Source organism: Eupeodes corollae, chromosome 2 (assembly GCF_945859685.1).
Source record: "Eupeodes corollae chromosome 2, idEupCoro1.1, whole genome shotgun sequence".
Taxonomy (NCBI): domain Eukaryota; kingdom Metazoa; phylum Arthropoda; class Insecta; order Diptera; family Syrphidae; genus Eupeodes; species Eupeodes corollae.
In genome coordinates this window covers 135,976,940-135,994,479 of record NC_079148.1, presented here as the reverse complement: position 1 = coordinate 135,994,479, position 17,540 = coordinate 135,976,940, and the positions used below count along the sequence as shown (strand labels likewise).

The following is a 17,540-nucleotide window of genomic DNA, read 5'->3' as shown; positions in this document are numbered from 1 at the left end:
AATCTAGGTTACAGTTTGCGAAAGCTCACATAGACAAACCAATTAGTTTTTGGAAAAACGTGTTCTGGAGCGGTTAATCCAAATTCTGCCGGTTCGAATAGGATGGCAAAGAAATATGTATGGCGTCCAAAAACAGGGAATATGATCCAAGGTAAATCATTAAGACGGTGATACACGGTGGAGGCAACGTTATAGTCTGGGCTGCTTTTCCACGGCACGGGGGCGCGCGTTGGCCCCATCGTAGAAATTGACCAGAACGTGTTCAGAGATATCCTGTTAGATCATATGATACCCTACGCAGAAGACAATTTGCCGTTATTATGGCGCTTCATGCACGTCAACGACCCTAAGCACACTTAAAAGTCAGTGAAGTGTGCCTTAGAGGTGAATAAAATCGACGTTTTGAAGTGGCCAGCACAATCACCCGATCTTAACCCGATCGGGAATTTGTGGAATGTTGTTAAACATCACATTGAGCAAAAAGAACAAACAAATTAACACAATTGTGGCAGGAGATTCAAAAAGCTTGGTATGCAATTCGAAAGTCATGATGTGAGGTTTTGGTTGAAAGTTTGCCAAGAAGAATTGCTTCTACACTGCAAAATAAAGGGTTCTCTACCAAATACTAAGAAAAACTCAGAATTGATAACGGTAAGTAAAATTCAGATGTTAAACATATTTGATGAAGTACTATGAAAACTTGGTGCTATGTATGTATATGTAATGTAAATAAAATATAACTAATTTCATAATAAGAAAACAAGTTGAAAATTAAATGGCTTTTATTTTCTTTAAATCGTGTGCTAAATTCTTATCCACCACTGTACATACAGGAATATGACATTTGACTAGGCTGACCAGGCGTCCTCTTTATGGAGGACAAGTCCTCTTTTTGACCTAAAAAACTCTTGTCCGGTGACTTTTTTTTTAAAAAAGCTACTTGTCCTCTTTTTCGGGTTTCTCTCAGTTTTTCGATTTATATTAAAAAAAATAATTCACGTATGAAGATGGTATTAAAAGAATTCTAATCACAAAATGTTAAAGAAATTTTTTAAAATTGTCGCTAATAGTGGAAATAGAAATGAAGTTTTGAACATTGAACTAAATTTAATAAAGGTTTATGCTAGTTGCTTAAAATATCTTCAGATTATTCTCAGGATTAACTAAATTACTTTATTTGGATGCATTCTAACAATGTTTCGGAATGGAACGATATCTAAAATTATTTGCTTTATTTTGGAGAGAAAGGCGTTAACATAAATGAAAAAAAATTGTTTGACCAATTTTGCAATTTAAAAACGTTTTTAGAGCAAGAAATAAAAAATATTAATTTTATAAACCCACCCCTATTCACGAGAAATGGGTAAATTATTGTGAAAAAATGTGCAATTTTGAATTATATAGTAAACTTTTGATGATAGTCCAGTTTGTATTCGCGATTCCTGCTCATAATGTTAATGTTGAGCTCATATTATCATTAAGAAAAAGTCAATGGACTGATATTAAAAATAGAAAACGTCTAAGCAATTCTATTTTGTAGACATAATTTTAAAAAGACATATGTCATGTACTGTGTTTTATAATTATATTTTGCAAAGTCCCAAAACTTTAAATAAAATAAGGTCTAATGACAAATACAACCAAAATTTAAGTTAAAATCATAAGAAAAAAACAGTATAAAATGTTTATATGTTTATATCGATACTTTTATTATTTTCATGCAATGATGTTATGATTTTTTGTTTTATTAATTGTTAGTTTTTTCTTATTTGTTTAGTTTTATTCAAATAAATTATAAAAAATAGACTTCTGTTTTTTTTTTTAAGTAAGTGTCCTCTTTTCCTTGACTCTATAGCTGGTCACCCTACATTTGACAGACAAACAATTTCTGCCCCAAGAAATCTTGGGTAGAATTTGACAGGAAGGAAAATTATTATACTCGCTCGTGAATGCTCTCTTCTGCCCAAAACTACCAAACATGTGTAATGCTAAAAAGTATTTGGGCAACAAGTTTTGATAATTGTTAACAATTGGCAGTTTTGGTCAACTTTTGGATCAGACGTAATTTAGTATCGGATATGTTTGTGAACGACCAAAAACGAAGGGGTGACATTATTTGTCAAAATAAATGTAAAATTAACTGACAAAATGAAAAAGGAAAATTAAAACTTGTACCCGGGTTTATTATTTGTTTTTATTCAAGTAGTTTAAATTTTGCTTTGAATCTTTATTTCATATAAAATGTCATATAGGGGGTCCTAACAGAAACGCACATTTTAAGAATGCCAATGTTTTTCTTATCTTGAACATGTCCCATCTAACATGATCACAGTTGAACAACGCGAAATAATAGTGATAACGCCCTAGAAATACGGAGAGACATTTGACACTTGAGAAATACCTTAGATGTAGTGGAAAGTGATCACCGATTTTTAGGATCTCATTATGTCATGAAACGATCGCAATTTCCTGACATTTTTGTCATTACATTATCGAATTCTATGTTTTAACAAAATTTTCTTGAAATTTATATTTATTCTATATTTTTTTTTCCACAATTCTGGGCTTAGAAAATATTAGTCAAATATAAACGAACGACGCGAAATCAGAAAAGTAAAAGTCAGCTGTCAATAAAATTCAATCTTTTCTAAAATTGGATAAATAACTTTTGATAGCTTGAAATTTGTTTTCGACCAAAGATAATTTGTGTATCAGCTGTTTTTCCTACGAAATGACAGCAAGACAAACCATACTTTTCGATTGATTACCGAACGCAACCAATATTCGCTTTTAATAATTTGGGAGCAAATAGAGTAAGTTCAGAGCTGTCTTATGAATAATAGTACAAATTCATATCCAATCCCAATTTCCATAGCGATGAAACTCACTTTTATGTAAACGGATATGTCAAAAATAAAACTGCCATATTTGGTGTGATGATAAGTCTCAAAGGCATATTAAGACACCATTACATCCACAAAAACTAACTGGTTGGTGTGTCATATGGATTGGTGGAATAATTGGTCCGCACTTCCTTAAAAACGATATCATATCATTTTAAAAGTTCTACACTTTCTACACTGAACACGAAAGATAGATTCAAAAAGGCATCGATTGCCTTTTACTAATGCAATAGAATTTTTGGGAAAACCTGGGGACCAAACCCTAAAATTATCTGATGGATGTATTCGGCGATAATTAGACCAATACTAATTTGGTATGGTGGAAACCTGTAGAAAAGAGCACTAACCTGAAAACTTTGACAAAAATTCAAAGACTTGCGTTCACTGGCATTACGAGAGCAATGAGATCCACTCCAACTGCGGGATTGGAAGTTATGCTCAATCTAATTCCCCTAGACCTCATTGTTCAAGAATCTGCGGCCAAAAGTGCCCTGAGGCTTAGTCAAACTAAAGTCTGGATAAACAGTTCCATAGGACATGCCCAGATCCTTCATAAAGTTATGGGCCATAGTACTAAAACAGATTATAAAATACTCGAACTTGATTTTCATAAGCCATTCCAGGCTGCCATCCCAAGCAGAGAGGAATGGATAGATAATATACCATACTCGAGTGAGTTGTCAATAGCTATCTATACTGACGGCTCTAAAATGGACACTGGTGTAGGGGCACCAATAAGCCTCGGATACGGACGGATTCACTGTTGACAACACACGCAAACGAAATAAGGACAACGAACTTCGGATCTGTAAGTGGAATGTTAGGTCCCTTAACAGACCACGTGCAGCCGAACAATATTACTGCCATCCAAGAAGTGCGATGGGATGGACCGGGCAAATGCAAACTAAAAGAATGCAATATATACTACGGCTACTGCTACCGAGAACAAAGACAGCATCTATTTGGGTGTGGATTTGTTGTTGGAACTAGACTCAGTCAAAAAGTCTTGAGTTTCAACAGTGTGAGCGAGCGCATCACGACAATCCGCATCAAGGCTAAATTCGCCAACATAAGCCTAATATGCGCGCATGCCCCAACAGAGAAGAAAGATGAAGACACCAAAGACATATTCTTCGAGCTCTTGGACAAGACATATGAGCAGTGCCTGGCTATGACATTAATATTGTCTAAGGAGATTTTAATGCTAAGCTAGGAAAAGAAGACATCTTTGGTGGCATTCACGACACCAACTCCAACAACGGATTCAGGCTGGTCGATTTCGCTGCGGGGCGAAAGTTCACACATCTAATTATCCACAAGGGAACATGAAAGTCTACCGATCAATCAACTGTCAACCAGATTGGACACATTGCGATCGACGCACGACACTCCTCCAGTATACAGGTTATCCAAATTTTCCGAGGAGCCAACATTGACTCGGACCACTACCTGGTTGTAGCCAAAGTACGGCTACGGATATCCCGGTCCAAGCCAAAACAAGGAAGTACTGGTAGAGGGTTCGACGTAAGACGGCTACAATCGCAAGAGACTGCCATGTCCTTTTCCGATCGAGTCTCTAGTAACCTTTTAATGAGTCCTAGGCTGCCAGCATTAAGCATTAAAAACCAGTGGCAACATTGCCTTGCAGCCATCAGAGATGCCGCCTCTGAAGTACTAGGTTTCACACGGCCACAACAGCGAAACCCCTGGTTTGACGACAAATGCCGGCTAGCGAAACAAGAGGCATACAAAACGGCGCTGTACAAAAGGGTTAGAGCTGCTCGCGAGCTTTACGAGCAGAAGAGGAGAGAGGAACACCGGCTTCTTAGATGGAAAAAAAGAGAGAGGGATATCACAACAGGAATAAGGTTCGTAAATTTTACCAAAAGGTAAAAAAAAACCTCCCAAGGGTACCAGCCACGAACCGAAGCCTGTAAAGACGATCAGGGGAACATCGTAGTAGAACCGCAGTCGATGCTGGAAAGACCACTTTTCCAAATTATATAACGGCGATGACGAAACGAATTCCGCTACAGGGAGATAGAACCACTCACACACACATCAACGGACATAATCTGTTAGGTTATCATATGAAAAAGATGAGAATCAGTTCAGATGATCTATGCAGAGGATGCGTTGACGAGGAGGTGCATTAAGACACTCCGCACTTTCTGTGTCACTGTCCCGCACTCTCCCATCAAAGGAAGAAACTGTTTGGCAACTATTTCTTCGGGGATTAAGAAGAACTCTCTAGTACGCCAGGTACGAACATTCTGAACTTCATTAAAGCCTCTAAACGGCTTGACTAACTGAACACATAGGTTTTTCTTATTAGCTTGAGTAGCAATACTCACGGGTATCACAATGGATCTGTATTGATATAAAGGCCCAACTATAATAGGCATAAGCTACCATATGCGCGCATAAGTAAACCTGTGGATACAAAGAATCTCAATACGAGTGAACATAGTGGAGCCTAGCTCCGTTTCGTTCAATTTTTCTCAGTTTCGTTAACTTAAACAAGAGCAATCCCAGTCGCTCGCCGCATAAGTAAAATCTGACATGTAGATACGTGAGCAAAATTGCATTATGGCTATGCACTAATTTCACAAACTTATGTGAATTTCGTTGGGTTTTTGACATAAGCTTATGTTTGCGTATGCCTATTATAGTTGGGACTTAAGTGTGACGGTAAAGACATCAACTGTCAGCCACTCAACCTAACCTAAAGTTCTACACTTCTTAAAAAAAGACACACACGTTATTTGAGACTGAGGCGCCTTCTTACTAACTTGTTATGCTTAAATAAGTATCAAACGAAATATTCTTTACTTTAAAATGGTCTTTGAAATTGGAAACGAAATTGTCTTTACGAGTAAGGTAGAATGTGTGTGCTAATGTTTTGTGTGACGATAAAATTATGTATCTATACATGGGTCCCCTTAATTTCCTGTGCTTAAGCCTTACCTTCACACATTCCATTAATCAATCAAATAACAAAATCACGAAGTGCAATATTTACATAAATTGATACAACTTATTTTCTTTTTATTGATTTGTAAATATTGAAACTTCATTCGAATAACTCTGCCATACGGAATTGTGTGTATATAAAACTCCCTTTTTGACAACACAAAACAAACAAAGAAAAAACACGAATGACTTATTTCAAATTATTTATTTATTGAATATTGTTAATCGACTTTAATTGGAAATGTGAATGAGAGTTTTGAACTCGATAAGCCAATCTATGTATGTACGTACTTAGATAGATCGCGCTTCCAGGTAAGAGGAAACGCAAGCAAAATCTGTGATAAGGAAACCTATTACGCATTCGTTTCCTTATTTTTTAGCTTTAATCATAAAATGATGCATAATGTTTACAAACCTATTTTTATGGTAAGAATAGTTGAAGTATTACAACTGTTCTTGTGTTATTGAATTGTGTCATATTCTAAAACAGTAAGTAATACAATGTTTACCTAAAGGTTACCGAAACTATGTACGATTGATTTCACGCATTTAAAAAACAACTAATCAGACTTTCAAGTCCAGTATTTAAATTGTCTTTTTGTGTAGCGATTATTCACATCACATGACATATCTCATACTCCAACTTTCAAATTCTTAAGAGTTGCTTCCCTCCAAAATATTATTTTAAATGAATAATAATAATTTAACTATAATATCCGGTTTCAAACGTCTTCTTTTAAACTCGTTTTTCTGTTTCTGCAAAAAGGTGGCGCTCCTATAGATAAAAAGATAGTAGTATTTCCTTCACCGTGAATAGGCCAAACAAATTTATATTCACCACTTTAATTGACAGCCGCTGTCACTTCCCCACCATTTGTTGACATTTTATTTCAACTTGACACATGAACAGAAAAGAAACTCGATTTTCCTTCTTCTTGTATTATATCGAACGAATGTTGACCATTCATCTTCACATTGTTTGCTAAAGTTTTCCTTTTATTTCCTCATAAATTTCTAACTTAAAATGGTTTTCATAAAAGAATGGGAAGACTTTGAAATTGCCGTTGAAAATATGTACATGGCTGATCCGAAAAATTGCCGCTACACAATGAAATACGTCCATTCAAAAGGCCACATACTCCTCAAGATGACCGACAATGTTAAGGTATGATTTTAATTTGTATTCAAATTAATTAGTAATTAAATAAAACCACTGGACTTTTGATTATTTTAGTGTATTCAATATAAAGCCGAAAATATGCCAGATCTGAAAAAAATAGAAAAACTAACTGGGAATCTTATGGGACACATGGCTTCAAAAGAATGAGGAAGGGATCTTCTTCATTTGAAAGGGAAAAATATAATATATTGTGCATTTTAAGTAATACTTCTTAAGTAATTTTAAATAATGAGGAAACAAAAAAAAAAACAGAACAAAGGGAAGCAGTAAAATCTTTTCCTAAAACATTTCTATGAAATGAATTCTTTTTGTAAATTTGTTAATAAAAAGTGCGAAACGGAAAGTGGACACGAAGCGAATTTTATTTTCTGAAGGAAAGTGATGGCGTTGAACTGGCAATGATAGTGATGTGCAAGTGAAATAGTAGTTAGTACTTTTTTAGTTACTTGTTTCACTTTTAAAAATGATTTTTGATTTTTTTATAATGAAAAAGCAAAAGAAAAATTGGCTTTGATTGATTTATGAAATAAGCGGATTAAAAACATAAGCCGAACATTCTTACTTTTTTTGGCATTTAGGTGGGACTGTCAATTGAACATATTCAAAATGTTAAAATGAGGAAACATCAATAAATAATAAAAAATATATGTTTTGTTTAATGGATACTTCGGCGTTAAAATACAGAAGTGTGTAAGCAACCCTACCTGTTTGGATTAGGATTTGGGGTAGGTGTGATATTGGGTGTATGGAAAGCTTCTTTTAAATTTGAAGGCTAGAAGACATAAAACCTTTTTTTTTATAAACAATACAAAAAATAAAACATTTAAAAAAAATGACAAAGAAAGCTAGAAAGACCTTAAAAAAAACTACGTTAAAGTCCCAATGTACTAAACATTTCTGGTAATTTGTAAGTGAATAACATTCTTAACACGTCATCCTCGATTCCAACGCTCGTTTCCAATGCCACTTTCTATGTAAGCTCGATTGATATAGCCATTTTGCTTGCAGTAAAGTTTGCTGTTAACTCGACGCTATCAGAGAGTGTCAAGAGTCCTCCTGTTTTTGAGATCGTGAACGATTTTATGGCACGAGTCTTCTTTCGCAGTGCAGTAGTAAGAGTACTGAAAGACCTGAACATACACAAATCCGATGGCCCGGATAGTATCTCTCCTATTGTTCTGAAGAGTTATTCTTTAAATGAAAAAAAATAATAAAAACCGAGATGAAATTTCAAAATAAAACTTTTTTGCGTATTTTTTACACACAAATGTGAAAGTAAGAAAATTAATTATTAAAACGATAAATAAAAGTTTTCTCGCTTAAAATTACAATTCATGTTATTTATTTAAAAAAAATACTGTTTCACTAAGGAGAGGTTCATAAAAGGTGAAGTCATTTTCTATGAGTTTCATTTAATACACCTGTCAAACCTATCGCTGCGGGATTGTAGCTATAAAAATGACGTTTTTTAAAAAGCTTCTAGACCCAAGTTAATTTTTTACTTTATCACTTTTGTATTTTTTGCAAATTTGAATAATTTGATGAAATCTTTGTACATAAAACCTATAGTACTATCGTCGTGGGTTATTATGGGAGCGATACATAATGGCTATGGTGACGTTAGCTATTTCATGTTTTTTTTACTTAACTTTTGTATATAACGCCACCTTAAGGCTATGGCGAACATAAAAACAGCTCAATGATAATACTATAGATTTGCTTTGCTGTACAAGCTTTCACCGATAGGAATCTCCCGAAAAATTTCTTGCTTCATCTAGTGCATCTGTATAGGAAACAACTGCATGTGCTCCACGGGGCTCTACTTTAAGCCCATTACTTATTGCTTTATCTGTTGACGATATTTGTGGCATACTCCCAGGAGGGATATCGTTTCCTGATATACAAATTAAAGTTCTATTATATACTGATGACTTAGTACTACTCCCCGAAAACCCTTACAATCTGCAATTACAAATAAACAGGCTGAATGCATTTTGCGAAAAATGGTTGTTAGTCATCCATACAAGAAAGACAAAGGTGATGATTTTTGAAGCACGTCAAAGAAGAAGACAACCCGACGAAAAATTGCCTCTCAATAATGTAAACATCGATATTGTGCAAGAATTTAAGTATCTGGGTGTTTGGATAACACAGAATCTCAATTTTTTAAAACATGCCAAACAAAAAAGCAATGAAGCAAAACTAGAGTTGACTATGATGTTGACTAGGTTCTTTGCAAACCAAGATATCGACCTCGCGTCAAAATACCGTGTTTTTCATGCAACGGTAAACACTTGATGTGCTATGGTGCCCAGGTTTTCGGCTATATAAATCTCAAGACATTTGAATCGGTGCAGAGATATTTCTTCAACTATAAACTATGCTATCTATGTGGAATCTGGTATAATGCCTCTGTACATAATCTAAAAGCCAACTACATTTATTTGATAAGGGTCATGAGAAGAAATGGAACAAGTCTTCACAAGTCTATCATGACAAGACTTTTGCAAAACTAAAGCTTCTCCATTCAAGGACTGGAATGAACTAGTTCATTCTCATGCAGTTCATCTATTATTATTGGAGTCAAATGTTGATGAATGGCAGGGTATGTTTGCGGAGGTTACTGCGAAAATAGACGAAAAGATCTATAACCAGCATCTATCCAGAGCGAATTCAACATTATCTCTAACAAATTTCTTCAGGAATGAACTATTTTCGTAATGAATACTTGGATGAAATTATAAGCTACATATTTAGAGCACATGTTAAAGTTCTTAACTTAAACTTTACGCCTCATCGAGTAGATTTACCCCAAATTTGTTGGCTTCGCAATAGAAGAGAAAATGAAGATATAAACCATTTCATTGCAATTTGCCCAATATTGCAGGAAATCCGCCGACTCTATTTTGATGAGAGCTACATTTATCCAAGCAGACTTTACGAAGTATTAAACGGAGGACTTGGATGGTGTACTTTATATAATTATTGCAAGACTCATTAACGTTCCGCAACAGTTTTGATATTTAAATTCTTAAAAAATTCAGTTACTACAGTTTAATGCATCCTATTTTTGTGTTTCAAATCATTTAAAAATTTATTTTTTTTGTGTTCCAACTTTAAAATTGAATAAATTGTGAAATGTGTGCTTATAAAATAATTCAAAATTGTTAATACTTTTGTGTTTCAAATCATTTCAAAATTGGTAAAATTTTGTGTTTCAAATCATATTAAAATTGAGTTGACGCAATCAAAATCTAGTTTAATATTAATAACAATAAACATACGAATGTATCTTTTTTCTCACAACCTTAAATAAATTAATTGTATGGCGCAACAGTCCGTTGAGAACTAAGGCCTAGTGACTTACAACTCTCAACCATTCCTGTGTGCAAGTTATGTTGTCAGGAATGGTTGTCTCACAACTTTAACTTTCAAATAAATAAGAATTAAAAATTTTAACCCATTTTAGAATACTTATACGTACTACATTATTAGCAACTTTCATTTTTTATCGTTCACTTCATATTACAAATTGTAATCAGGCAGACGGAAGAAAAGCCATCTTATTCTTAAGAAATGAAATTTGTAAACCATTTTTTGTATAATAAAAAATTAATCTAATCTATCTAATCTAATCATATACGAAGATAATATTACCTAAAAAAACAAAGTCCCATATTTCCACTGACGCATACTTAGCGTTGAAGTACAAGTTTACAACTTACGGGCAGCTTTCAACTCCAGTATTCTGATTTTGGTTAATAAATATTACTGAGCCCTGGATCAAAAACCTTGACTGTTCAAATGTACACGTAGTCTGACAATATTAAACTAAATAAGATTTGACAATTTTGTTTTTGTTTTTAAGCGCCTAGCTTTTAATGGTTTTCATCATTGAACATTTATTCTCAAATCTCTATTTAAAAGCGATTTAGAAAGCTTTTGTTATTTTTTTTTGTATCAGAATAAACGAGTTATAGATTTATTTTTTCAGTGATTAATTAGTTTTCAATTTTTGATTTTATTATTAAAAACAAAATCGTTCCACGGAAGCTATTCTTTTTTCTTTGTTTTTTGCAAATGTCAACCTTTCTAAAAATAATCAAAATAATTGATTTTAATCAAGCACATTTTTTTTTTGTTTTAAATAAAAAATTTTGAATAGTCACTTTAACTGACCTTTTTAAAAAAAAAAACAATAAACCAATAATTGCTATAACTGACTCTTAAGAACAATTTGCTTCTTTGTGGTTCCTAGTAAACTGATTTAAGTTTGATTGGAAGGAGGTCTCAATCATGTGACAGTAGCGATCCGCATTAACTGTAACTTTTGTCCCATTTTCTTCGAAAAAATACGGACCTAACACACCAAAATCAGCAGCAGCACACCAAGTTGTCACATAAGAGCCACGCCATGCTTACTAAAAACGGCACTTAGACCTCAATTTGTCTATACCCGGAATACCATTTTATCTATAAATAGCTTTAAATATAAACATCTAAAAATACGGAGGTTTTTTTGCCAGACCATGTACACACAAAGAACCTTGTTTCCGCAAGTTCAACATTTTTGACAGAAATTTATTCAAAAATAAAATACAAATTTTGTAGGGAAAACTTAATAACCCTGATTTTAGAATCCAATGGCTAGGCTGCTGAGCAGAGCAAGGCAAATACCAGTTTTGACATTTCTTCCATATTCGATATGCCAACAAATCCTAAACCATCCACAACTCATTCATCATATTCTGTAATCGGAATGATTTGGTCAGTTTATATTTTTAACATTTCTGAGATTTGTCTCAGACGGATTTTTGGAGCAGGAATATAAAATATAGTACCCGTGGCATGATGGTTAGTGCGTTGGACTGTCATGCAAGGGGTCTAGGGTTCAATCCCTGCCTGTGCCACCTTAATTTATAAAAAAAAAATAATTTTCGCGGGTACTGCCTCTTGCGAGGAATTGACAAATCCTTCAAGAGTAATTCTTGTCATGAAAAAGCGCTTTCTCAAACTAGCCGTTTGGATTCGGCCTTAAATTGTAGGTCCCTTCCATTCCTGACAACAGTACTCCCACACAGTAATGGTTGAGAGTTGTAAGTCACTAGGCCCTGGTTCACAACGGACTGTTGCGCCACCCCATTTGATTTTTGAATATAAAATGTAAACTCAATTCAGTATTCTCAACTAGCAATCAACTTAGCTTTGCATTTCTTTTCTTCCTTTGTGAATTGTGCGACAGACAACTTTTTCAAAATTGAATCATAAAAATTCACTTCACACATTTCTTACAGCAGAAGTGAAACATTTGTATGAGAAATGTTTTTTGGTTTTCCAAGAATACGGAAATCTCTGAGATCTTAGAAATATAAACTATCCAATTCGTCAGATTCTTTAATCGGAGCGATTGCTCATATCGAAAATATTCAATTAAAAACCCTCACATCAAAACAGACCACAAATCATTAATTGCTGCACATCTCTATGATCCGAAGCAAATACAAACACCATTTCGCCTCAGCCTAAACCAGTTTTAAATAAAAATTCACCACTTGTTCTGTCACTTTTTTCGCCCGATATGTCAAAAAAATCCCTCATCACTGTCGTCACTTTTCAGACTTCACCATCGCCGTCGTCGTCGTTTTCGTTTCTCGCCTTCGTGTGTGTACTTTTCGTGTTCGTTTTTCTGCGCTGTCGTGTTTCGTGCGAAAAATCTTGTGAAAAACTTATTTTCTTTCCCAAAATAATCTTTCAAAAAAACCCAAATTCCTTTAATTTTATTGCATTTTCTAGTAAAAATAATAAAAAGAAAGACACTGCTATTGGGACGAAGTCGAAAACGAATGGCATTTGCAAAAATGCCTCACAAATAAAAGAAAATTGAAAAATTAAATTTTCTCAAAGAATAAAAGAAACAAGAAAAAAAAAACACATCTAACGTGAATGTGCGCCGTGTCGTCGTCGTTTCGTTGTCGTCGTCGTCGTCGTTAGTCTATTTGTACGTGCAAGTGTCATGTCGTAGTGAAAAATATTTTAAAATTAAAATAGAAAATTTATACCAAAAAAGAGGAAAAGCTAAATAAAAGTTTTTAGTTTTCGATTGTAATGTGCACCCAAGCGAAGGTGAAGACGAATTTTCCATTTTAATTGCTCGGCCATAACAGAAATACAAAAAAAACAACAACCAAAGCTAATTTTCCAATAAGAAGAAATAGCAAGTAAAATAAAAAAAAGTAAGATTGAGCGAGGGCGGCAGTAACATACGGCGGCGGTTCATACGTAACACCACACAAAGGAACCCCACCCCCTCCAACCACGCATAAGAGGAAACACAATTTGTGTCCTTGTGCTCCTGCGGCATATTATTAGATTCATATATCACGCAGCAGCAATCATGGACAACGACGGCATCAGTCGCGGTCCTCAGCCTGGCGCTGAGATTGTCTATGGCACGGAGGATAACAACATGGTCATGTCGGAGAAGGTATGGTCTATGGTCAACTACTCACCCACTGACTCATTTCTTTTCTCATATTTTTTTTTTCTTCCGTTTGTTTAACATAATATCGGCTCAGCTTGACAGTTCAGGGTCTTTCCTTCATTTGTATTGTAGCCCCCTTTGTTTTTTTGGTTTTGTAGTAGTCAAATGCCCGCCCCCTCATTCATAACACCTCGCGATCAGCTTAAGCATTCATGAACTGGTTTGTCCCGAAATGGAAAACAGCGGAAATATGTTGTAGGCATGCCTTGGATTTGAAATTCGACATCATCAACTATCAAACACAAGAAACATACATCGCGAGGATTGTGATTAAAAATTGACTCCGGTCTGTCGTGTGTGTCGCGTTTTATTCTCATGTAAAGAAGTACAAAAAAAATCAATATAGTATGTTGTGTATTTCTTCTGCCCGTTTTGCTGTCTGGCCTGGCTTATCTAATTGCCGTTACATTGTTCGTTTTAAGGAACTGAAGGTTTTATGCTTTTTGAGTTTCTGAATTCCATATAACCAGGCAAAACGACGATAAATAAGGTTATCGACTTGAAGTTGTTGCTAATTTGAAGCATTCATTCCTGATTCTTTAGTTGAATCAAATGGAGGGTGAATCATACGGGTCTTCCGCTTGACTCTATACAATATTGAGATAGATATTTTATCGTTTCTAAAGTTCAAGAGAGTTCTGGTAATTAAGTGCCGAACTAGAAATTGATAAGGTTGTGTTATCTGTCAGAGAGTCTGTTTGTCTTCTTACACACTTGGTTCGGACGAAGTATTTAATTTTGTTTGTTTCCTGCTGTGGAATCAATAACAATTATAATTGCTCCTCAGAGAGAGGGCTTTAAACGAGTGTTTGTTTTGATAAAACAAAAAGGAAAAAAAACTCTGAGCTCACATGATTGTGTGTGGCTAGTTGATGACGAGAATTATATATTTTTTTGAATTTTTATTTGCGATTAGGTAATTTTTATTTTAATATCTTATCTGAGTATTTGGCTTAGAGATGATTGGTTTTTGATTAGTGCTGTTTTCTGTTTGGATTTACCGATAGATCTGACAGCGCATATGTACTATTTGTTTATAGAGTAACTAGGTACCTACCTACTAACAAGCCAGTTTTCTATCAATTAAAAACTGGATTTTTAATAAGAGTTTAATAACAAAGGCGATCAGTTACAATTTTATTTGTTACATAATTTTAATTACTTAAGAGCCTATGATTTTTTACGCAAGTTCTTCTCGCAGTTTTTGTATGCAAAAATAAGTTTGCAATATTTACATATTTAGCAGGCAGGTATTTGAGACCTATTACTTTTTCGTTAAGTGCTTCTACCTTCTACGTTATTTGATAAAGTATCGTTGAATTTAATGTCTTTTATTTCTTGGGAATTAATTAGTTAAAAAAGTGGTTTTTAAAAATGATATTTTTGAATATGATTAAAATTCGTTAAATTTTACCTAAAGCCTAAATGGTTGCTCTAGTAAGCGCTTCTTAAATCTAAAGTTATGAGATACAAATCTTGGTTAAGACAGTCATTCAAACAAAATAATATATCAATTAATACACTGTAATGGTTAATTATGTATCAGCTGGTTTATTATTTATCTGCTTGCATTGATAAAAACTTCTGTCAGCTATCAGTCACTACAAGTTTCAAATGAATATCTTTTAAAATTAATGCAATCGAGTGTAGATAAATAGGAGGACGTTTAAATCGCACGTACTTGCTGATGTAAAAATAGGTGTCGGTACTTTAAGAAAAAAAATACTAAGACTTATTTTTTTTTACTTTTTAAAAACTCCAAGAAAACGTTACTTTGGTTTTTAATTTATGATTTCTTAAAAATAAGAAACTAATTCAGCCTTTAATTTTTTAAAAGAAATATAACGTTGATTCTGAGAAAATATTTATTATTAACTAATTTTTACCCGCGACTAGTAGTAGTATGAACAAACCTGAGCTATACTTTTTTGTACGCATATTTGAATTGTACCGATATACATTTTTATATACGTTTTTTTTTTGTTTTTCCTTCCTTGGCCAGAACGTAAAGGTTTTGTGGGTTCAAGGCTTGTGAGCACGCTACATATAATTGTCCACGGGAAAAAAAAGTTAAACGAAACGGAGATTATAAAACCTTCTATTTAAATTAAGTATTATAACGACTGTCGTAACTATTTACATTTTAGTTTCACTTACAGACTAAAAGGAACCAAAATAAATAGAAATTAAGTATACATGGCTCGTGTTTGGCGATGAAAGATTGAGCATAGCACATTTTAGGTTTAAAATTATTATTTGTGGAACTTGGTTTGAGCCAGAGTTCGGGTCTAAATTTAAGGGCTTGAGTCACGTGGCACGCGAAGCCCGCGTTAATATACGCCTATGATAAGTTTACCATTTTCGACAACTTATTTCATAAGGATTGGAAATGCCTTGTTTTCCCGCAATATCAATTTTATACAAAAATTCAAATCTTCGGTAATTTAGGAGTGAAACGATCAGATTTCCCGGAAAGTAATTTTTCCCATGGGAATACGTCAATTTTCCGAGGTACAAAGTAGCCTATGTCCTTCCTCGGGTATTAAAATATCTCCGTACCAAATTTCATGGAAATTGGTTCTGTAGTGTAAGCGTGATTGAGTAACAGACAGACAGACAGAATTACTTTCGCACTATCACAAGATTATTATTATTATTATATATTTATTAAACAAGTAATAAATTACATGTTAATATACAAATTATTGAGCTTCTAGCTGCAAAGGCCTACCGCTCTATAATAAATTTTTACACACATACATTTATATAATGGTTTCAATTTCTAAAAAATATCATTGATCTTAATTATATTAGACAAACTTGGGTATCTCAGCGTTTGGATGATGTTGTTTCCATTTAGAATTGTCTCTATGATTGGTTTAGTTCTGTTGCAGTTTTGGAGCAGGTGTTGTAGGTCAGATGTGGCATTGCAGGTAGGACAGATGGGAGGAGGTTCTTTTTTGAGGAGATGGAGGTGGGTGGCAGAGGTATGGCCAAGTCGGAGTCGGATGAAGTTTTTTATTTTTGATTTTTTGCAGTTTGTAGGGTAGGTATATAGGTTTTGATTTTGTTGGATTCACTCCTACATAGTGATGGTTGTATATTCTCCATTCATTTACTTGGGTGCTTACCAGTTTTCGTGTGAGGTTCTTCACAAGGTCATTCTTGGTGTAAATATTATAGAGGTAGGTTGGTGACTTGCTTGCAAGGTTGGCGACTTTATCAGCGAGCTCATTGCCACGGATGCCAACGTGTCCAGGGGTCCACATTAGCTTTATATGCTCGTTTGAATTTACTAATAAGGAGCGAATGTTGTTGATGAGATTGTTGGAGTTGTTGTTGGTATTTTTGACAGCTTTGATCGTAGAGAGACTGTCTGTACAAATAACCTGCTTGTTTTTTTCTTTTATAGCCTCTTGAATGGCAGTAAAAATGGCAAAGGCTTCAGCAGTTAAAATGGACGCGGTTTGTGGAAGTAATCCAAAAAGTGTCTTGCTGCCGTCTTCATTTGTGATTGCAAACGTTGTAGTTTCTGAAGATTTGGATCCATCGGTAAAAGTAAATTTCCAGTTTTTGGACTTGAGCTCAGATGAAATCCTTAGGAAAATCTTGCGATATACCTCAACGTTTGTATGGGGTTTTCTTTGGGATGCGAGGTTCATTATAAAGGAGTTGGAGTCGATGAGCCAAGAAGGTTCCAGTAGAGCAGAATTTTTTGTTTTTAACAACTCTTGTTTGGGATATTCAGAGTTAGCAGATTGAAGTATGGTGAAAATGGCTGATGGTGTTTTGTGATTTCTTTTCCGGTTTAGTGTTAAGTTGACTTCTTTGTCGATTATCGAGTTCGACGAAAATACCAGTTTAGCATATAGTTTATATATGATTTTTTCTCTTCGCTCTTCAAAAGTAGGGAGCCCAGCCTCTGCCAGGATGTTTTTGATGG

The 17,540-nt window shown here is 34.4% G+C and overlaps 2 protein-coding genes across 18 annotated transcripts in view; both read left to right on the top strand.

Annotated features, from left to right (window-relative positions):
- Nucleotides 1-6,765: 6,765 nt before the first annotated feature.
- LOC129946200 (signal recognition particle 9 kDa protein) lies at nucleotides 6,766-7,404 on the top strand. The gene is made up of 2 exons (XM_056056294.1): nucleotides 6,766-7,041; nucleotides 7,111-7,404. The coding sequence occupies exons 1-2, from the start codon at nucleotides 6,901-6,903 to the stop codon at nucleotides 7,201-7,203; spliced, it is 234 nt and encodes a 77-aa protein (XP_055912269.1). The 5' UTR covers nucleotides 6,766-6,900; the 3' UTR covers nucleotides 7,204-7,404.
- A 5,276-nt stretch (nucleotides 7,405-12,680) lies between these two features.
- Nucleotides 12,681-17,540, top strand: part of LOC129947976 (JNK-interacting protein 3) — a 70,287-nt gene continuing 65,427 nt past the window's right edge. For all 17 annotated transcript variants that reach the window (XR_008781804.1, XR_008781803.1, XR_008781802.1 and 14 more), the window contains exon 1: nucleotides 12,681-13,540. Coding sequence is in view for 12 of the 17 variants with exons in the window: in XM_056058777.1 (XP_055914752.1) it covers nucleotides 13,451-13,540 (90 nt within the window). In the remaining 5 variants the exon portion in view is untranslated. The remainder of the gene's footprint in view (nucleotides 13,541-17,540) is intronic.